This window comes from Natator depressus, chromosome 2, assembly GCF_965152275.1.
Source record: "Natator depressus isolate rNatDep1 chromosome 2, rNatDep2.hap1, whole genome shotgun sequence".
Taxonomy (NCBI): Eukaryota; Metazoa; Chordata; order Testudines; family Cheloniidae; genus Natator; species Natator depressus.
Genome location: NC_134235.1, coordinates 21,399,084 through 21,422,320, shown reverse-complemented (window position 1 = coordinate 21,422,320; position 23,237 = coordinate 21,399,084). Strand labels below are relative to the sequence as shown.

Below are 23,237 nucleotides of genomic sequence, written 5' to 3'. Positions count from 1 at the left end.
CATTTAATAAGTCTGACACGAACAATGAATATAAATACCAAACTCTCTAAAGGACAAGAACTGCCAGCCACCACGTTGACTGACTTCACAGACACCCACCTAATCTTACCACCACAGCCAGAGTTCACAGACATATGCAGATTGTGTGGCTATTTTCCACCCCTATCCTTACTGCAGCTGGCCTCTAATCACCCAAACACAACTCCAGATCTGCTTCCCCTCAACTTGACACAACAATATTCAGTATTTGCCAAATACTGAAAGCTAAGTATTTGATATTTGGCAAAAATGAAAAAAATTGGATTCTTCCCATCCCTGCTAATTACCAGTGAAAAGTACACACAAACTATACATAAATATATTTACCACATGTGCACTGAGACGCGTTTGCCACATATCTGCTTGCTTGGGTGTCAGATCAGGAATTGACAGGCCCATTCTCGAAGCTAGAGCTTCAACATAGCCTGCAAGACTAAAAAAGAGCCACATGTCAGTAGTACTCAGGCTTTTGGATTTGAAAATATATTAGCTGGAGTAATGCACAACTGAAGTTAAATTACTTGTGCAAAAGTAGTACTAACTTATACTGAAAAGTTTTTCTTCTTGCATGCTGTACTGCTCACCCACCAATTTGGCATATAGAAGAAAATATTCAGACTTGAAAGTTCACATTTACATTGTAAGTGCATACTTTTGACTAATTCACTCCCTAATTAGTCAAGCCTTCCAGAAAACCCAAAACTTCATGTAATAAGACCTGGACATTATTGTAGTTTGACACATTTACAGTAACTTTATGAACAAAATATTTAATCTTTTAGCAATGTTTTTCAGTACTAGAAAAAATCCAGTACATATGTAAGAGCTTTCCTCTCTACAATTATTCATGGAACATTCTATCATATCATATATTTGTGCTTTAATAATCAGTTGCTGAGGCAGAAATCAATGTTCAATATGTTTTTTTCCTGTGGAAAAGAAAGCAGAAAAGTCTCACACATACTAATTTACCATTGATAACTACTCAAGTCTGGAGTCTAAAGACATCCTTCCCCCCTCTTGTATACCTTTTTCTTAAAATGTAACAGTACAACTGTAAAATAAAAGTTAGTATTAAAATGTAATGTGAGTATTCAGCATATTTACCATAACCCTTATCATACCAGTAACTACATGACAAACAAAAGTTACCTTCTTAAAAATGGAACTGAAAAAAGAAAAAGTTTCAGAGAAAAGTTCTTGGCAGAGTTAATCCATTTAGCCTTTTGCAGTATTATAGCTGTGTTGGTCCCCAGGTATTAGAAAGACAAGGTGGGTGAGGTAATATCTTTTATTGGACCAACTTCTGTTGGTGAAAGAGACAAGCTTTCACGTGGACACAGAGCTTGAACGCTTCTCTTCCACCAACAGAGGTTGGTCCAATAAAAGGTATTACCTCACCCACTCTACCACTTTTGTGATTCTCAAGGCACATTAATACTTGCAAAATATATTAAAATTGTATGAGGCACTGTATTTGTAGATTGCCCCTCCCAATACAGGTAAGTAATTCCAAAGAATTACTAGTTTATATGCAACTCTTCAGGTTTTTCAGTTTTCCAAGAGCAAATTGTTATTACCATGAAATTCTCTATGTAGAGATTCTAAAAGCCTGTTACCTCTTGTCAAAGCTTTGACAATATTCCAAAGCATGCCTGGAACTTTAGCCACTTGCTGGGGAACACTTGGTATTAACAGTGCAGTGTTTTCCCACTGCAGAGGAATGCAAGTTAGGAAAGCTCTCTCTTTTAACCAACTTACCCACCTGGAGGTTAGTCTCACTTTTATCGTTAGGTGCAGATAGTGGGCTGCTACACAGTAAAGGTGGTGGAAATGAGTTTGGGAAGGACTTGGCGTGCCAAATAAGCATCAAGGAAATAGTTATGGAGCTCTAGGTTGCACAAGTCCTCTGGAAATAAACTCCATAAAAAGGAGTGTATTCCAAAGATGCAGGCCAGCTGAACAAACCTGCCTGAAGGCAGATTGTTGGGATGTTCCAGATCACCTGTCTAGGCACACTAGTAAACTACATTAGACGGACTGAAGGATGCAGAGTCTATTCAAACTATAATATAAAGTCCAATGTATATATTAGGACTGAACAGTTTATAACTACTTCCATATTTTTTCCTGTATATGAAAAGCTATTTGAAGATACTAACACCAAAAGATTCTCACTGCGGGCTTTGTTATTCCAGAATGAGACAGCGTTGAACTAACTGAGGCTAAGACAGCATATGATGCTATCCAAAGATCTTGCCCAAAGTCTCAGATACTGACTCCACACGCTGCTGGTGGCAACTTCATATTCTAGCACAGAATGTATGTCATGCTGAGATGATCAAGGACATTTTTAAGGAACTGCTCAAAAAAAAAAAAAAAAGCTTAGCATGAAAAATATTAAAATGTTGGATTTATGGCACTTTAGTTATGTTTCTCTTATCTGAACACAGTTTTGCACTTTCTGGCCATTTCATCACATTAATGCAACTTGAACATTAATGAACTGTCCTTAGGGTCAAGTTTTCAGCTGGTTCTCTACTGAGTCTCCATTTAGACATGCACAAAAACACATATATGCACATACATACATGGGTCCACATTTTGCAGGTACAAACATTTGTGCAAACACAATTCTAACCCTTACCAGTAGGAAACTGTTTCATATTTGCATCTACAGAACACATTGAAATGAATGGGTTTTGTGAATGCAAGTTCTGTTTGCAACAATGGGTGAAAATTCTATCTATCATCTGCAAAGTATGTGAATATACTTTTTAATGGATACAGCAAAACTTTTAAAGCTAAACTTTAGCTACTTTGCTATATTTTTGGAATGGAGCAAAGGCTAAAATACATTCCGAAACGGGAAGAGAAATCAATGTGAGTAACGATATCGTAATTCCATCTACTGTAAGAAACAGATAAAGAACAGTTACTTACCTCATAGTAACTGTTGTTCAAGACGTTCTGCACATGTGGATCCCACTTATGGGGTCCACGTACCCCAGCACAGGGGTTGGGAACATTTTCATTAGCAGTGTCCAGTAGACATCATACATGTGCCCTGCATGCCCTTGTGCCCGTCCCCTCCAAAGGCACAAAGGTCACAGCAACTTCAACCAATATTCAGTTCCTTTTGCCACCCAGAATCCTCATTTATAAGACTCTAAGCTGTGGGGATGGTGGCTGTGTCATGGGATCCACATGCACAGAAAATCTCAAAGAACCACAGTTACTACCAGGTAAATAACCATTCCTCCTCCTTCGCAGTACTGCACATGTGGAGCCCACTTATAGTGATCAACTAGCAGTTATCTGTTAAGAGATGAGAGCCAGGACTTATTGGAAAAGAGACGGCAAAACAACTCTACCAAAATGGGTGTCACGTCTTGAAGCAGTAATTAACTAATAATGTTTCGTAAATGTATGAGCTAAAGACCTGGTAGCTGTTATATATATTTCCTATATTAGGACTTGACTTAAGCATGCTATCTATGAAGCTTATGCTCTGGTGGAGTGGTTTGAATGCTTGACAGATGTCTCTTCCTGTTAATATCATAAGCAGTTCTAAGACATGCTATTTTGAAAGTCTGTGATGAAATAGCCATCCCTTTTGATTTGTCATCCTAAGCAATGAAAAATCTTGTCATTTTATGAAAAGATTAGTGCTAGCTAGGCAATATAACAGGGACCTCATATCTAAAATACATAATTTAGATTCAGCAGGAGAAGAATGAAGCTTTTGTGGGGAAAAACTGGTAAATGCGTGAACTGATTGATATGAAAATCTGATAGTAATTTGGAAATAAAATATGGATGCAATCTCAGTTACTCTATCCATGTGAAAAAAAATGTGTATGGAGGATTAATCCATATGGCTTGAAATATGCTTATTCTACTAGCTGATGTTAATTGGCACCAGGAATGCTACCTTCACTGTTAGATGAACTGGACAATCTGATAAAGGTTCAAAGTGGGGATGTCCATAAGTGAAGAAAGCACTAAATTTAAGTCCCATGTTGAAGCAATCTCTCTCACAAAAGGAAAAAAATGTGAACAAGCCCTTTAATAAATCTATTCACTGATTTATGAGAGGGGAAAAAAATGTATCTCCCTCTTTTGGAGAATGAAATACAGATATCACTGCCAAATGAACTTTGATTGAAGAGATAAAGTCTTGAATGCTTTAAATAAGAGGGAATCTAATATTATTGGAACTGAACACTGAGATGGAGCGTAACCTTTCGACCTTGCCCATAAAGAAAAATGTTTCCATTTGGCCATGTATTTAGCCCTAGTGGATAATTTTCTACTCCGAAGAAGAATGGTCTGTACGTCTGAAGAATGCTCTCTGTCTGTTGAGGACATCCAGATATCATCCAGGATGTGAAAGGCAGAGAGGCTGGGTTTGGATGGAGAATCAGACCGTGACTCTATGATAACAGGCCTTCCAGAACTGTGAATGTGATAAACTGATGACAGTAGCATTTGATCTGAGAATCAAAACTGGCAAGGTCAAGCCAGAGCCACCCGTATAACCTCAAGGCTTTTCCTGCCATACTGTCTAACACCCTTGGAATTAGTGGAAATGGAGGGAAAGCATACATCAAACGGTGTGACCAAGAAATCATGAATGATCTGTTAGAGATTCCAGATTCTTTCCTGCTCAAGAGCAAAATATCACACATTTCCTATTTTGAACGGATGTAAATAAGTCTATCTGGGGAATTCCCCACACTTGAAAAAAATCAGTTTAGTATTGCATTTTTTTACTTCCCATTTGTGAGATAAGTACATTTTCCTCCTCCGTGAGGCCACTAGACCATTTTTTCTTTTCTGGGAGACGAAGAGCTGTCAGTTTTATGTGATTCTGAATGCACCATTCCTGAAGTTTTATGGCTTGTTGGCAAAGAAGGCCGGACCTCGTGCCTCCATCTGTTTAAGTAATAGGCAGCCATGGAATTGTCCGTGAGAACTTGGATTTAAGAATTCTTTATGACAGGTAGAAATGCTTCGCAAGCTAATCTTACCTCCCTTGGTTCAAGTACATTTATGTGAACTGTGGATTCTAGATATGTTCAAACTCATGGCCTCCGGTCTTGATTTGTGTGTGTCCCCCAGCTCATATTGGGTGCATATGTTATCAAAGTTTTGGGTGCAATCAGAGGGGCAAATGGAATTCCTGCACATACATTTCCATGTATCATCCACCATTCCATCGAGAATAGAGTTTGATCTAGGATCAGCACGTTCACTGACTTAGTGTGGATTGCTGGTCTGTAAACAGTTTTTGATCCATGCTTGAAACAGCCAGATGTAACCTGGCAAATGGGGTTACAAATGTACATAAAGCATATGGCCTAGAAGCTTCAGGCATATCCTTATTGTTGTCTGTGGGTAAGTATGGAAGTGAAGAATCAGATTTTTTATTATTTGAAATCTGTCCGGCGCGAGGAACGTCTCACTGCTATTGAGTCTAAGAGAGCTCTGATGAACTCTATGTATTGGGATGGAATCTGAGTAGACTTTTTAAAGTTGATCCTTAAACCCAGGAATGAAAACAAACAAATCACTTTCTTTGCTGCCACTATGACCTGTGTTCGTCACTTCCCCTACACAAGCCAGTCTTCTAGGGAATGGTAAATATGCAACCCTTCTCTGAGGAGATGGGCTGCACTACTGACAAGAATTCTGTAAATGTCTTCTGTACTGATGAAATTCCAAAGTAGTACTCTGAATGAGTAATGACTCCCCAGAGCCATAAAACAGATACTTTCTGTGTGCTGGGTGTGATTGATACATGAAAATAAGTGTCCTGTAAGTCAAAGGTAATGAACTAATCCATGGGATCCAGCACAGGGATAACTGAAGCAAGAGTTACCATGTAGAACCTTGCATGTCAAATGAATTTGTTGAGGTTCCTGAGATCTTGAATCGAACGCAAGTCACCTTTCCTTTTAATATGAGGAAACAGGGAGAATACAAGCCTTTTCCCATATACTGCTGAGGAACTAACTCTCTTGCTCCAAGCTTGAGCAGTTTTGTCAATTTTCTGATGCATGGCACTCTCATAAGAAAGGTCCCTGAAAAGGGACTGGGAAGGAGGCAAGGATTGAAACTGAATGACATAACCATCCCTGATTACTTAATGGACCCATCAATCTGTGGTGATTTCTACCAAGCCTCCAGGAAATAAAATAGATGGGAACCAAAGGCTGGAGTAAAAGAGCATCAAATCTGACGTCTGTGTGTCTGACCCAACTGAGTAATTCTAGAAGAGGGTAGTGGAGTTGACTACTACTTCTGATATCTAAATTTCTTTCTAGATTTTTCAGAAGGGCCTTTGGTGTCAGGAATATGAAAAAGAAGGATATTGAGCATTCCTATATCTGGAGAACAAAAATTGAGGATGAAACTAATTTCTTTTTGAAAGAAGGATTATATAAACCCAATGACCTGAGTGTGCAACTGGAGTCTTTTAATTAATGCAGAGATTCGTAAGTCTTGGCACTGAATAGATTCTGACCATCAAATGGCAGATCTTCAATTGTCACTTGCACTTCTTTTGGTAAACCTGATGCAGAGAACCACAATGAGCATTGCATCATGATACCTGTAGCCACTAAACAAGCACTCAAATCAGCAGCATCTAATGTAGCTTGGAGAGGTTTTAGCAATAAGCTGCTCTTCTTTACAAATAGCTTTAAACTCAGCTCTACTCTGAGCGCAATTTGTCCTTAAACTCTGACAGTCTACCCACTGGACATAATCATATTTAGACAGCATGATTTGATAATTTGCTATCCTGATCTATAAAAATGCTGAAGAGTAAATTTTCTTTCAAAAAAAAAAAAAAATCCAATCTCCTTTGGAACAGATTTCCTAGTCTGTTTTGATCGTTCATTGGCTGCAGCAACCAGTGGTGATGAAGCGAGATGATGATGTGACAAAGATACTCAAATCCTAGAGGGCACCTGATATCTATGATCAGTGTGTTTTGCAATAGCTGAAATGGAAACAGAGGTAGCCCAGAAATCTTTTGTTGGATCCAATACTCCTTCATTAATAGGTAGTGCAAACCTGCTTTGGGATGCTGACTGCAGGATATCAAAAAGTTTGTTTTTCCTGAACTGTCACCATAGTAAATTCTATTGTTTTTGTCATATGCTTCAATGATTCCTCAAAGATTTTAAAAATCATCCGCTGAAAGTGGTGTAGCCTATGAAATGGTTTCCAACAGGTAAGAAAGAAGATCAGAAGAATTGTCCTGATGGGCTGGTATTTCACCATCACTTACAATTTGTTATTCCTCTGCATCTTCAACTTAATGGGTGATCAGGACTATAGGGTTTGTAGCAGGTGACTCATGAATAGATTTCATATACTGTGGGAGAACTTGTCCCTCAAAATTGCAACTACTGAGAGCCAAATATGGCCATGGTTGTGGACCATATGGAAAGTAGTGGAGGGAATCTAGGAGTTTAGTAATAATTAGCGTTCTTGGGTTAAATGGGAAGGTCTTTTCCATATGCCTGCCAAGACTTATTTTCTTTCCATTCATGCAATTTCCTTTTTGGTGGAGGACTCCCGTCAGCGTCTTTGGATGAAGAAACCTCTAATGCAGAACCAGGGCTTTGGAGCGGAGCCCGACGCTGGAGCACGGAGCAGCAGGTTTTTGCCTGGAGCTGGAGCGGAGCCAGAGCACAGCTCCAAAGCCCTGTGCAGAACCCATAACAGGAGATGGAAGGATTTGATTGGGACTTAAATCCTTAATTGTATCAACATGCTGGTTCAAAGCAATTTTCTTTAGCGGTACCCTGGCTTCGTTTTGAGGAAGGGATATGTTTGGTATCAAGATCGGGGAACTTCTAGGACTGGTGACATAGGATCTGGAGTGACCCTGAGGTTTGGCAAAGACATAAAAGAAGCTTTTGGAACTGCAAATTTAGTTGTAAAAAGGTCCCTGCAGCGAGGGTGTTGTAGATGCCTCTCCCTGCTTTGAAGTTTCCTCAGCAGCTGAAATGCTGGCCCAGAACGGGCTTTGATCAAAGGTGCTGTGCCAACGAGGGAAGCACTGTAGAAGACTGTCCGGACCACTCTGATGCTGAAAGGGAGAGTGCTGCTGAAGCCTGTGCTGAAGAGGAGGAAAGAAGGTGACTGTCTGAATTCTTCTTCCTTTGAGATCTTTTAGCTGAAGAGGAAGAGGAAGATTTCTGTCACAGCTCTGTGCTATGCTTCAGCACAACAGCGCTCCTCTGCACTCTCAGCACTGGCATAACAGCTCCTTTGAAGAACTCCTCTGCCCTCCCAGCCACAGAGACAGGATTCGGTGCTGCGAAACTGAGACCTGGCCTACACTAGAAAAGCACGTCAGTTTAACTATACTGGTCAGGGGTGTGACATCCACACCCCTGAGCAGTGCTATGAAGCTGACCTAAGTGAAGACAATGCTAGGTCCCTTCGCGTCCCCCACACCTCTCCGCTGGATTTCAAAGCCCAAGCAGAAATTTTTAGCTTTTATTTTTGGCCCTGTACAGCAACCCCTGCAAGCCTGAGTCAGTTGACCTAGAATGTGAGACTTGCTGCCCTGTGTTTTTTTCTTTGCAGTGTAGACACACCCATAGTTGTTCTGACTCGCTGGTTGAGGCAGTTAGAAGGAACTGGGTGGCAGTTGGGATCACTGTGCCCTTTATGTACTTGGGGAATGAGGGCATACAAGGTAACCCCCTCCTGGGCGCTGCTACTGAAAATGTTCAAAACTTCTGTGCTGGGGCACATGAACACCATAACTGGGAGCCACAGGTGCAGTAATTCGAAGAAGAATGCAGCTTTATTTCTGAGCAAAGCAAGGAGAGAAGAGCAATTACTTTGGTATCTTTATGGGTATCTGGTTTGTTAATACACATTTCAAGAATTAGAAACACCCAAAGGGATTTCTACAGTATATTAAGCTTTGTTGAGTGGGGGGGTTTTTGTTTTTGTTTTTTTTTTGAGATCAGGCAATAACATACTTCAAGCAAAATCCAGACTTACCCGAGTCCAGCTAAATCTGAAACAAGATTTCCCAAAGCAGCAGCTGAAAAATTGAGAAACAGGAAAGCATTATTTTACAAAACCCACTGACAAAAGAGTAATTAAGATATATAGCATGAGTATCCAGAATTAAGTTTCTTCTCTTACACTAGGATTTCTTTTAGCAGCACAATTTGTAACACTAGGTCTAGCAGAGCTTTAACATCATAGGTGGTGCACTTATTTTCTTGAATTTATTAAATTCAGGAAAATCACTCAGTTCTGGGACATGGAATAACAAATTTTCAGACTGTAGTTAACAATGGCCACAGCCATCAGCCAACTTTGTACATCTGACACAGGAACTAGGAGTCCTTAGTTGGAGTCACACAAAAAGGCTTCCAGTCAGTTAGCAGAAGCAACAGCACTCGCACCAGAAGTTGTATAGCTAGGTATGACAGATATTCCAGTAAAAGGCAGTGGTATCCCAGGGACATAGCTTCTGCCTCTCATAGAGGTGGAGTAATTACGCCGACAGGCTAGTGCTCTCCCATAGGCAGAGTGAGTCTTCGAGACGCGCTACAGTGGTACAGGTGCATTGGTCATGTAGACTAGCTCTTATTCTGAGAAATATATTTTATACATGCCTGAAAGAGTAATGTTTTACATTACACACATTTAAAACACTTATGTTGCAAGAGCAGAACTCGCAAGTAGGTTTACTTTTTTGTTGTTAGATTTTTTTTTTTAAATTTAATAAACATTAAAAAGATAAAGTCAGTCTACACAAGGCAAACCAATTCCTCTTGCCTTCTGGGCCGCTGTCCCACATGTGCAGAGAGAGTACATACCACTGAAAGGAAACAGGAAGTTTCCAACTTCGAAACTTAAATTATTTCTTTATCTCAGAAGTAAACATAAAGGAGATAATTCAGATAGTTAGTATAACATGTTTGGTTTAACAGATACCCCCAGCACCAAAATACAACAGTTCACTTGGCCAATGTAAAGGTTGTAAGTCTATCCAACATGGAGTGGTCACAAAGCGTTCCATGGGGACTGCAAAACACTGAAGACACCACAGTGCCTCCATAAAGCCCAAAGTGCCTGTTAGGCTTTGCCTGTCTGTTACTTAATGCCATTGGCAGTGCCTAGACACAACTTTTTCAGATCTGATGTAAAAATGTCTAAGACTGGTAATTCAGTCAGTGTATACCAACATACATATTGAATCTTGTATGGGCAAGCAGAACAAAAAGCTTTAAATTACCAAACTAATCTTAAGGATAGTTCTAATTAACTTAGATTTTCTTCCCAGTTAAATAAATTATACATACACACACACATATACATATATATACATACACACACACACACACACACACACCACATAACAGAAGTAAATCAACATGGCATAATCAGACACCAATTCCCTTTCAATCAACAGTTTTACTTGATGATATTTCACATTTTAACAGGGACTCCGTAAAGCAAATTACAAAGCATGGCACTATTTTTAGTCACATTTTTGTGGCTTTTATGTTTGACGTTTTCCAACTGAGCACTCTTTCTAGGTCTATACTAGCCATGTCAAGAAAGTCATTCAAAAAGGTCTGCTAATGCTACTGGATCTATAACTAAATTCCTGTTGCTAATGTGTATTTTCCTAAAAACAGAGAAGGAAACTACTCATTCTATGTCCTATTAAGTATTTGAGGAGAACACCCAGATTGAGAAACTATACATCTCTGCATTCCAAAATGATAGAGATCTATAAAATCATGAATGGTGTGGAGAAAGTGAACAGGGAAGTGTTATTTACCCTTTCACAAAATACTAAAACTAGGGGTTCACCAATGAAATTAACAGACAGCAGGTTTAAACATAAGGAAGTACTTCTTCATTCAACACACAGTCAATGTATGGAACTCCTTGCCAGGGGATGCTGTGAAGGCCAAAAGTATAACTGGGTTCAAAAAGAATTAGTTGAGTTTAATCGATGATAGATCCATCAATGGCTATTAGCTAAGATGGTTTGGGGATATAATCCCATGCTTTCAGTGTCTCTAAACCTCTGATTGCCAGAAGCTGGACTGGATGACAAGGGATGGATCACTCAATAATTGCCATGTTCTGTTCATTACCACTGAAGCATCTGGTATTGGCCACCGTTAATTAGTTAAACAAAAATACTTTTGATAATTTTGTAGTAAAGCAGAATTTTGCAAAAAGAGTTACATCTAGATTACATCTCAACTCCTCTGTACTTTATTTGGAGTTGCAGGCACATAGCAGCTTGTAGAATCAGACCCGTGGTGGTTTACAGCTTTCCTACAGAAATGCCACTTTTTAAAAAAAAAAAGTAACACAACAACTGGATTTTTATACAATCTATCAATATCTTTAGAGGCTATTTCAGCTGAAAATTCCATTACTGTATATGGAATACTTACTTTTAACAGAATTGTTTCTCTATAAACAAGATTCAATTATGGAACAAAGAGCAGCTGTTTCAAATCCATGTGGCTTATTTTCAGTCTAGATTGAAGGAATTTGCTATTTTGGTTTACATTTATTGTGTTTATATTACTTGCCTGCCATAGTAGTTATTCCCAGGACAACTCCAATCGATAATTCTATTTGGGTTCCCTGAAAATAAAAGTTCGTCTTGTCATTATTTGAGCATTACTTGTCAGCAATAAGTTAAGAACATTCATATTTAACATAACAGACTGACGGCTGCTTGCTTCGTTATTTAGAAGTACAGAGATAGGTAATACCATAGCTTCTACTTGATCAATACATCTCCTTCCAGCCTTTCCCATTCCCTTAAATACAGGTCCCTGCTTCATATGTTTAATACCTCCTATATTCATTTCATACTATATATTTGTTTCACAGTGGCTATCTACTGGACATCAGAAAACAGGAGTCCCAATCTCAGCACACTAATTTCCCATTTTAATTCTCTTAGCTAAATGTAAAACTAATACATGTTATAATTATTCTAACACTTTTACATCTTCAAATGCTAATCAAAATAATAAATACTCAACACCACATGAGATAGGGCCTTATTTGTCAGATGAGGAAGATGACACAATGCGATTAAGTAGCATGCCCAACCCCCTAGGGTCAGTGGTAAAAATCAAGATTAAAAATAAGAGTTTTTGGCCTCTACTCCTGTTCCCACTCCACTAGTTTATTTTGCCTTTAGGAATTATTTTGGGGAAGTTCTATGGCCTGTGTTATACAGATGTTCAGACTAGATGATCAAAATGATCTTTTCTGGCCACAGAATCGATGAACTAGGTAGAAATATTTGAAAGTGTTATTCCAATTAAACCCACCTAGATTAATAAAATATTGTATATAATAAAAAGCAGCAAAAGCACTTACAGCATATCTATAGGACCGCTTATCAGCAAATCACGAACATTCTTTACAAACATTAAGCATGACAATACTCCCGTGTGCTGTGTATATATTAGAACCATTTTATAAATAAGACATGTTTCATTACATGTCTAATGTCACATGGCAAGCCAGTGTCAGTCAACAGAACAAAGGATTCTTCACACATTAGACCGCTCACACTGCACAGATCTTTAAGAGCAGAAAAAAAAGCAAGTTCTTTTCAAACCACGCAAAAATAAGATCAGCTTTAATTTTGCCCCTTCAGACATGAACATCACTATTCTGAAAAAGAAAAAAAAAAGGAATTTTGAAAATATTCTGTATAAATAAAATGTGAAAATATTCCCAGTGGAAGTACTAAAATGGGACTGAAGTTAGCAACATGGTAGAAAAAAAAGTCTTCTGGAAATCATAATAGAAGTGATGAGTGGAAACTATGTTTATTTAATCTGAGACACTACAGTTCCTTTATCAAAATCAGACAAAGACAAACTTACCGCAGCAATCATAATTGCATTATCCAAGAATCCAAACCCTACAAAAGGTATTGCATTGTGGAAGAACACTGAAAGAAATGAATAATAAGAAGTAAGAATCTATAGCTGAGTTCACTCATTTAAATAAATCTAAGTTTCAACTGTTCAATTGCGAGATATCAGATTTAAAAGATAAATTAAGACACACACATGCAGTAGTCTTTCCCCGGCTACTTTTATATAGCTTGGACTTGTTGTCCTGACCTTTTTGTTTTCACTGGGTATGCTCACACTGCAATAGAAGACCCACAGCATGGCTGCAGCTATCTTCAGCTAACTTGGGCTGTGGGGTTACAAAATATCAGTGTAGACATTTGAGCTGAGGCTGGAGCCCAGACTCCGAGACCCTGCGAGGGTCTATAATTATCTACATTATCTTGGCTTCCTTAACATGTTCCTGGAGCTGTGATTTTTTTAAGACTGTAAACTCCTCAGATCAGGGAGTGTGTCTTCCTTTATGTTTCTTGGCCAGTGCTAACATTTTCTACACTTAAATCTGCTCCTCATTTCCCTGCTTGAAGAACTGAGTTTCATCTCCATTTTCTGCATTCCCCAACCCTTCCCTTTTTCTCTACCCCTCACCTTTCCTCTGATAGTTCAAGAGAAGAAAATGCCACCTGATATAACTCAATATTGTAGTAACTTGGTATGGTCTATGACACGAGTACCTTCCTTCAATAATAAGCAGGCTTTTATTACAGCACAATTTTCTTTCTGCTATCATACCCAGCTCTTCTGCTAGGAATGTGTCTTTGTATGTGTTTATACAGCACCTGTCTCAGTGAAGCCTCAGTCCTGATTAGAAACTCTGGGTGCTACTAGAATATAAATATTAAATAGGGAACTGAAGTATAACGCATATAACTTAAAAAACAAATGTGGGGAATAGACTCATTTAAAACATCTTTTTTTGGTATAGTCCCAATGTTTCTGCCATTTGACACTTTTTCCCCAAGATCATCTTAAAAATCTATGGTCTTTTAAAATTTACGCTATTTTGTAAACATACAGAGGTACAACCACCGGGGCGGGGGGGGGGGGAGGGAGGGAGGGGGGCAGATAGAGGAAGAAAGAAGGGAAGAGTGAAAACCTGTGAGTATTAATTTCACATTGAAGGGAAACTGAAAGAATAATAAAAAGGTGAATGGTACAGTCAACTCATACTATCCAGTAGAGTCACCTAGATATAATCCAATTTTTGGAACTAAAATACCATACTTGAATAAGTTTTTTTTGCCCCCAAATGCTAAAGGTTTAGTTTGGAATTTTGGAATTATTTTACATGACAGTAAAAACTCTCTCTCTTCATATCTGCATTTGAAAATGTGTAGTGGATTGTGATTTGTATACATCTGGTATGTTAGCATGCTTGAACATGGAGGACATTAGAAAGGCAATATAGATAGAAAACACCAAGTGTGAAACACTGCAGTGCCTTTCAAGATCTGTATTACCAACTATGGATCAAACTCTTAAATGAAATCAATGAGATTTTAATAACTTCAATAGGGTTTAGACTGATCCCTGAACGAGTAACACTACAAACAACTTACACAACTAAAAAAGAGAAAAGGGTGTAGTAGTGTGTTTGTCCATCGATGTACAAGAAAAAGGTACTTACATTCTGTTAATAAATAGAGCTGAACACATAATTTGTCAAGAATAATTTGGAGTGGGGTGGGTTTTTTCCCTGTTTGTGAATTATCTGTGATCAAAATGAAGTTTTTATGTATTTGTTCACTGTTTCACGTACTCAATTCGGTCACTGCATGCGACTAGCTCTTTGCAGACTAACAGCATGAACACTTTTGATCTGAAATTTCCTTTCCATTAATATTCTGAAATATTTGCTTAAATATAAATTGCTTTGGCAAACATTCCTGCCAGTAAATCTGTTTGCTAAAGTGTTTATGGAATATCAACATTAAGCAGATGTAAGCGCAGTTAAAAAATTAAAATATTTCTACTCAGTGTATACAAATAGTTTTATTTTTTCTAGTCCCCCTCCACCGCTCCACACACACGATAATCTACTTCTGTGGGATACGAAATAATTTACTCAGATACCACTTCCTGCCAAAAAAGAAATTCACTGAATCTTAACACATACAATTTTTAGCCAAATCCCAAACTTACATCTATAGGAGAGAACACTGTGCTATAACCACACAGACTTGACTAGTAAGTTCTCAGAAATGTTATCCAACACCTATATTTGTACTGCATGTGCACGCATGAGCGCGCACACACACACCCACCCACCCCTCTACCATCTTAATAATGTAACATCTGTAAGTAGACCACTAAATAAAAGAAAGCTACAACTACTACTGCAAAAGGTCAGCGACAAGAATAAGAACCTGATTGGTCATTAAAATTTCCAGCTTCAAAAAAAAATGCTACCGTAACAATACAACTTGGAACCAATACACTGTTCCATATTGGCTTTGAATTTCTTTTCCAAGCAGTAACAGTTTATACTTGGGGTTTGGGTAAACTAGACATTAGGGACAATAAGACACACCAAAGATGTCTGGTCATTTCCCCAATTAGCGTATTATGAAACAGCAGCAGGGTGGTTGCAGATACTTTTTAATACCTCAGTGCACTCCAGATGTAGGTTCTCTCACTAGTCTCTAAGGAAAATATGTAGATAGCTCCCATTAATGAAAGGAGGAGTTAGAATAAATCTGAACAGTTTTGAGAATAAGACAAAGTATTTAAAAGTATGAGCAATCAAAGAATATATACAACTATTAACTATATTTAATAAGTTTTTTTTCTTTTACCGTGTTTCAGCTGTCCTGGGGATGGTGGTGCAACTTCCAACTTCTCTATATAGGTCAAAACGAAATTAGAAAGTTAGTTTAATCATACTTCCATTTCATTGCAATATAAAATGTTTACAGTATCTCTCTCTATTTTCTTCCTTCTAGGGTATATAAAGGAATGTGATTGTAGTGGAGTAATGAAAATACAGGCATGGATCAATATATTGTACAAGGATACAGCTAACTTGGATTCAAGATAGCATGTCAGTCATGATGGTAATGTTCTCCAGTAATTTTTAAATATGGAATAGGAAAGCCTCAGACTAGTTCCATATAATTATTAAACTGAAAAATTATCAAAATTATGCAAAATAAGTTGCCTATATTCAAAAAAATTTGATGAGTACCTTTGCTTTAAAATTTTGGGGGAAAGTTCTGGAAAAACAGCAATAAGGCAGTAATAGGTCTACATAAATAAACAACAGCACAGTTCATGGTGCATGGGTGAAACCCTTACAGAAGCAGGTTTAAAAAAAGATACTCTAAGTATAGAGCAGATAGCATTTTGTATACGGATATTGGAAAGAAGTTTATCATCTAATAGCATGGATTTTTCATTGTTGATGCAAGATTAAAAGTAAACAATATGACAGTGGCAGAGGCCACTGCCTTTAACAGCAGCAACTGAGTTCCTGAAGCATGAGAAAATCATTTAGGTATCCTGGGCCCAAACCATTAAGAGCCCGAAGGTAAGGACCAAGATGTTAAGGTAATGAAAAGAAATCCAACCTTGAATTGTGGGGACCAAACTGGTGGTGGTATTCATTATGTGGAGTTGAGCCCAGGAAATTAAATGCAGGTCCACCAACACTGACCCTCAGATATGCATGCACTGTCACCCTGATGTTACCTTTGCCAGGATCAGGGACACAACCTGAAGCTGGGCATGTTATCCAAGCACTGGACATTAAAGCTCTCTTCTACAGGTTGCTGCAGCAAGCCTGTAGGAATTGCATTTCAAAGGAAAGCACAAGGGAACTCTTGATTGATCACCCAATCATGCTCCAACATGCACAACTGTACTTTGGCTAAAGCCTGCAGTACCTTTATTACAGATCACGACGCTTGAGAAGGAAAGAACCTAGCTTTATTCTCAGAGCCCAAGTCTGAGTTTAATGCTGGCAGAAAAAAATATTCTTTTAACAACAAGCAAATTTGAACTAGAATAATTGAGACAACCATGACACTCCAGAATACCATTTTTGCAGTCACTTTGTAGCGTAGGGGTACGCAACCTGCAGCACACGAGCTGATTTTCAGTGGCACTCACGCTGCCCGGGTCCTGGCCACCAGTCCCAGCTGGGGTTCCATCCGCCGGCCTGGGGTCCCAGCCACCATTCCCGGGGGCTCCGCTGCCAGCCTGGGGTCCCGGCCCACAGTGGAGCAGTGAGGGGTGCAGATAGGGGCAAGAGGGGGCGCAGCTCAGCACCCACACCTTAAAAATTGTTCCAGCACCACTGTACTGGGATAGTTTTAAGTCCCCATTTGCTGCTTTCATCACTATCATGCCACATGGAACAGCGCACTGCGTTTGACGTTGAGATTAGAACGTACATGCAAGAACTGGAATCAGAACTTTCTGACAGATTTCAACATTTCCAGCAATTTGGCCCAATGCTTTCTTTTCTAATTAAACCTGAAGAGTTCAACAAAAGCAACTTGGATTTGTCTGTATTTCAGTGGATGGGTGTTGAAGATTTCAAAATACAGCTCATTCAGTTAAAAAGCTCAGAATTGTGGGCATCAAAGTTTGGAGATCTGCGGAGTGCACTTGAAGCTACCGAGAGAGATCATGGGGCCTCTATTCTGACCTGCTGGACGTCCCTGCCAGTGAAATTTAACTGTTTGAAGAAAATTACGTTTGCAATGCTTTCAGCATTTGGATCCACATACTTGTGTGAACAGGTATTTTCACACATTAAATCTGTCCTCTGTCCCTCTCGGAGCTGGTTAACAACTGATCTCTCAGAAGCCTGTGTGCAGCTTAAAGTATCCAAATATGTGCCAGACATTGGAAAACTCAGCAAGGAAAAGCAAGGCCAAAGATCACACTAAACTGATAAAATTAAATTAAAATGCAGATCTTAAATGAAGCTTCTTAAACATTTTAAAATCTTATTTACTTTAAATACAATAGTTTAGTTATATATTATAGACTTATAGAAAGAGACCTTCTAAAAATATTAAAATGTATTACTGGCACGCAAAACCTTAAATTAGAGTGAATAACTGAAGACTCGGCACGCCACTTCTGAAAGGTTGCTGACCCCTGTTGTAGTGTATAAAACCACGGCTTTAAAGCACAGAAATCTACAAGACTGTAACCACATTAATGTCACTATCTTATTAGCAAGACAGCCCCCAACAGTTGAAAGACCAAAATTCTAGATGTAATTAAAAACTTGAAATACACTTCACAGTACAGTCATACACAAAAGCTGTGTTTGATCTTTTGAATTTTCAAGGCTTAGCACAATGGATACAAGCTGTGGTTTATTTGATTTTTCATTATTTTTAAACTAGAAAGGGACAAATTGAAACCTTACATAACAATACTAAAGGAAAAACAAGCAAAGGGTTCTTAATTTTTTCCATTTTTAAAAAAAGAGCCAGTAACCCCTGCAACCTCAGTAGAACATTCATGCAGAAGCTTCAGTTTTAAGAGTTACCATCATCCTATTTGTGTATTGAATTTATAGTGAGTATGTGTGTCTCAAAAATGAAAGCAGCCCTCGCATCAGGTCTGGAGAGAGCTTCTCACCAGACCTTCTGGCTAAGGCACGCAACAGAAGGAGACTCCAGACTGTGTCTTGCAGCAGGAGGAATGAAATGGAAAGAGAACCATACTAGCAAACCATTGGAATACCCTGTATATGCGGAAGTGTAAGGCATTCTCTATTTCCTAATAACTGAGGCCCAGCAATCAACTAGGGAAGTGGGTTTTTTTTCCCCCACAACTTCTCAAATCTAAGTTCTTTACATGTTTATAATTGATAAATTGTTTTAAAACAAAGTTAGATTTATTGCAAAAGGATTAAGCTTGAAGGACATAAATCTGAACGCTAATACAGCACTGTTTTTCCAATATGTTCCTAGTTCAGCAAAAAGACAAAATCTGCTGACTGTGGCTGATTTATACTCCTTCAAGCTATATACAGCAGTTTAGATCCAGGTTTTTTTCCTTCCATCCAGAAGGAAAATGATTAGGTGAGTGATAACCAGGGATATTCAGGAAATTAGTCAAGTCTACTAAAGAAGCACTAGTGCTAGTTTGTGAGTGACCAAACGATTAAGAAATAAGGATACAATGAAACTGGCAGCCATAAAGAAATACACAGGGTCTACTAGTAATCCAAGTAATAACTTGTTATAATTTTATTTTAAAAATTAGAATCACTCTCTAATATTATAATCCTGCAATCTGCTATTGGTGATATATGATATGGGAATGCATGCATCCTTAAATATGTAAGATACAGCTAGGCAATATCAAGTCTCAATGTAAAAGTGTTAAAAATCTAAATAGGGTATTTTGTAAGAAAGAATAATTTCAGATACTGTACTGGTCATATTTTAATTGTCTCCTCCAAAGCAGAACAGAAAAGAAATCATTGTTAGCAGTTTAACAGTGGATGCTGGAAAAGGGGGAGGAAATAATATGAACAGTCAAGGAAAGTACTAATACTCTCAATCTAGTACCCCTACCATACACAGATTGAAGGATAATTTCTTACCTGGAAGTTAGTTTCTGTGCCTCAGATCCATCAGTCCAGAACACAAGTTTCTCTCCGACCTGCCTGTCGAGGCAAAGCCAGCAAATCACTTGCCAAGATAATCATAATCAGGACAGTGAGGGCTTTAAACACACAAAACCACCAAAAGTATTTTCCATGTCTATCAGAAAGATAATCTAATCTAAAATCCTTTATAGGAGTCAGAGTAGCAGCCGTGTTAGTCTGTATCCGTAAAAAGAAGAGGAGTACTTGTGGCACCTTAGAGACTAACAAATTTATTAGAGAATAAGCTTTCGTGAGCGAAGTGAGCTGAGGCTCACAAAAGCTTATGCTCTAATAAATTTGTTAGTCTCTAAGGTGCCACAAGTACTCCTTTTCTTTATAGGAGTATCCATGAAGAGGAAAGGGACTATGCTAGGGGAAAATTCTGGACTGGTGAATAAGATGCACAGAAACCAGGTAACACTTACTTAAGAATACTGAAGGAGGTGGACTCTATATAATAACTGCTGAGCAGTTGTCAATTTTACTCACTGGGATAGCCTCATGAGGCAGTAAAATCATAAAGATCTCTAGAACCTAACAATGAGATGGAAATAAAGCAGACACTTAGGCTATAACGTTTAGTGAACAAGTTCATTGCTTTTCCAGTGGTTGTCAGATATTTCAGGCAGGAAATGCCAAAACACAAGCTGACGGTATCTAGAAACAAAAAATTTCAGCCACTTGTTGCACACAATATAAATGGTTTCCAGTTGCTATGACAGTCAAAGCATGGAAAGATGCTGACTAGTGAAATGCTTAAATATATGCTGTACTATATTAACTATTTAGATACACCAAAAAAAAAAAAAAAAGTTGAGGAAAGTATTCACATGATTCGCAGAACATGGGAAAATAGGTGACTCCACATCACCACTGGAAAAAGATATTTTCGTCCATAAAACTCTCTGCATATTTGTGGTGCTGTTCAGATAAAAGACCAACATAAAACAATTAACAAAAATAATGGAAATCTGCAGAGAATTTTATATGCAGCATTGTTGTAGCTATTTCAGTCCCAGGATATTAGAGAGAAAAGGTGGGTGAGGTAGTATCTTTTATGGGACCAATTTCTGTTGGAGAGAGAGATGTTTTCAAGATACACAGAGTTCTTCCTCAGAGAATTTTAGTGACATCTAGAGAGAGTGCCTCATTCCTCCCTCAAAAATCTGAGAAACTTCTACAGTTATTCAATGTTTCTATTTACTTAATCCTACTCTTACATCTGAATATCAAATATTGTATAATACAAGGAGGACTATTTTTAAAAATAATTATTTAAACTGAACTGCCTTCAGTGCTACTGGACCACATTTTGCACAATCTCCACAGAAGGTGTTACAACGAGAACAAAAAATTTAAGGTAATAACATGACACCCCATATTTACTATAAGTGTATACAAGTGATGAGGACTGAATCCAGAACCTCTGGATCTAAAACCCTGAGCCCCTACCGGCTAAGATAAAGAACCAGGTTCCTTAACTGAAAGGCTATAGCAGACAAACCCGTATATGTTAGAAGGAGACAGTGTCACACCATGTAGGGTGATTATGCAAGGAAAAGCAACAAGCTTCTATATTTATGCATGGTAGTGACAAAAGTGTGCTTGGCACTTCATATATATGTATTAACATGAGGCTCCTTCCCTGAAGAAACCTACATTAAGCCATGTTCCCAAACATACTTCAATATTAAGAAACTCATTAGTCTGCACATTATTGTAAATCACACACAAAATTCAAATGTTGTATATTACTACAGGATGTACAGAGCTTTGGGTACCGACTTCTATCTTCGGTACCTATATGATGTGCCTTACTAAAGTAACTTAGCACCTCACTTTTTTTTTTTTTTTTTAAATTATGTATATATCCTCACAACCTTCCTATGAGGTTGGTCAGTGCTATTATTCCCCATTTTACAGATGAGGAACTAACACACAGAGAGATTTAATGATTTGCCCATGATCACCAAGGAGGTCTGAGGCAGAGCAGGGAATCCACGTCAGTTCTCCCAAATCCCAGGCTAGCACCTAAAACAATGGAACATTTTCCCCTCTCTCGTCTAACTCTACTTCAGTACCTTAAATTTACAGATTTATTTTAGAATCACAGAATAATAGAAATGTTGGGCTCGAATGGACCTCGAAAGGTCAACTACTCCAGCCCCCTGCACTGAGGCAAGACCAAGTAAACCCTGGCAGATGTTTATCTAACCTGTTCTTAAAAACCTCCAATGATGGGGATTCCACAAGCTCCTGTGAAAGACTAATCCCGTGCTTAACTATTTTCATAGTTTAAAAGTTTTCCCTAATATCTAACCTAAATCTCCCTTGCTGCGGATTAAGCCCATCACTACTTCGCCTACATTCAGTGGACATAAGAACTGATTACAGACCTCTTTGTAACAGTCCTTAACATATCTGAAGACTTATCAGGTCCCCCTTTAGCTCTCTTTTCTCAAGACTAAACATGCCAAGTTTTTTTTTTTTCAATCTTTCCTCACAGAGCAGGTTTTCTAAAACTTAAAATTTTCATTCTCCTCTGGAGTCTCTCCAATTTGTCCACATCTTTCTGAAAGTGTGGTGCCCAGAACTCGACACAGGACTCCAGCTGAGGCTCACCACTGACTAGTAGAGTGGGACAACTGCCTCCCTTGTCTTACATCTGACATTCCTGCTAATACACAGCAGACTATTGCCTTTTTAGCAACTGCATCACATTACTGGCTCATATTCAATTAGTGGTCCACTGTACCCGCCAAATCCTTTTCAACAGTACTACTGCCTGGACAGTTACTTCCCATTTTTGTAGCTGTGCATTTAATTTTCCTTCTTAAGAACAGTACTTCACACTTATCTTTATTGATTTTCATCATGCTGATTTCAAACCAGTTCTCCAATTTGTCAAGGTGTAGGAGGGGGACATTTTTGATAGCCCAGAGCCCAGTAACAAGCCTAGACCACAGCCGGCTAGAATACCAATTGTTATGCTCATTGCTGAAAGCAGCTAGCAAGGCCGTTTCTGAAGCCTTAGTACAATTAGCAGATCAGGAGGGGAAGTGAGAAGCGAGCCATCATGAGGAGTAAACATGACCCTGTGCCCTCCTGACTTGAGTATTTTCCAAAGCATGCGGTTTTGCAAGATGGAAAGTCTGGCAATAGTTAATTGCTGTGTCAGATACAGCTGGTTAACTGATGAAAAAGTCCACACTACAGGCTAGAAAACTCCAGACTTAACTTAGCTTCTGCAGTTTTTTTGTTGTTGTTGTTGTTTTATGAACAAGCTTTGTAATACTAAGAAATTGGACACTTGAACACCTCTCAAATTCCTTTGCAGACAAAAAGCTGGCCACCGGAAGTCTATAGAAATCCACTCAAAACCTCATCAAGATGCTGGATAAATATGAATCTGGGGTTAATTTGGGGTACTCTACTAACCTGTTGTGGAGGTATGCAAGTGCTTGAGACTAAATAAAGTAGACGCTTTAAGTGAAAGCACTTTTGTTTGCCTGCTTGCATCAACTATTTATCAGTCGGACGTGCTGTGTCCCTACTGATTTATTTCCTGCCACCACTTCACAGAATAAAGTTACCAAGAGCTTTGGGTTCAGCAAAACCCC

General features: G+C 38.5%; 1 protein-coding gene across 1 annotated transcript in view; it reads right to left on the bottom strand.

The window, feature by feature from the left end:
- TMEM65 (transmembrane protein 65) overlaps positions 1-23,237 on the bottom strand; it is a 50,083-nt gene that overhangs the window by 4,246 nt on the left and 22,600 nt on the right. Inside the window, exons 2-6 of the mRNA XM_074943881.1 lie at positions 15,797-15,841; positions 12,969-13,036; positions 11,649-11,703; positions 9,076-9,118; positions 367-472 (exon numbers count right to left, since the gene is read on the bottom strand). Of these exons, the coding sequence (XP_074799982.1) occupies positions 367-472; positions 9,076-9,118; positions 11,649-11,703; positions 12,969-13,036; positions 15,797-15,841 (317 nt within the window). The remainder of the gene's footprint in view (positions 1-366; positions 473-9,075; positions 9,119-11,648; positions 11,704-12,968; positions 13,037-15,796; positions 15,842-23,237) is intronic.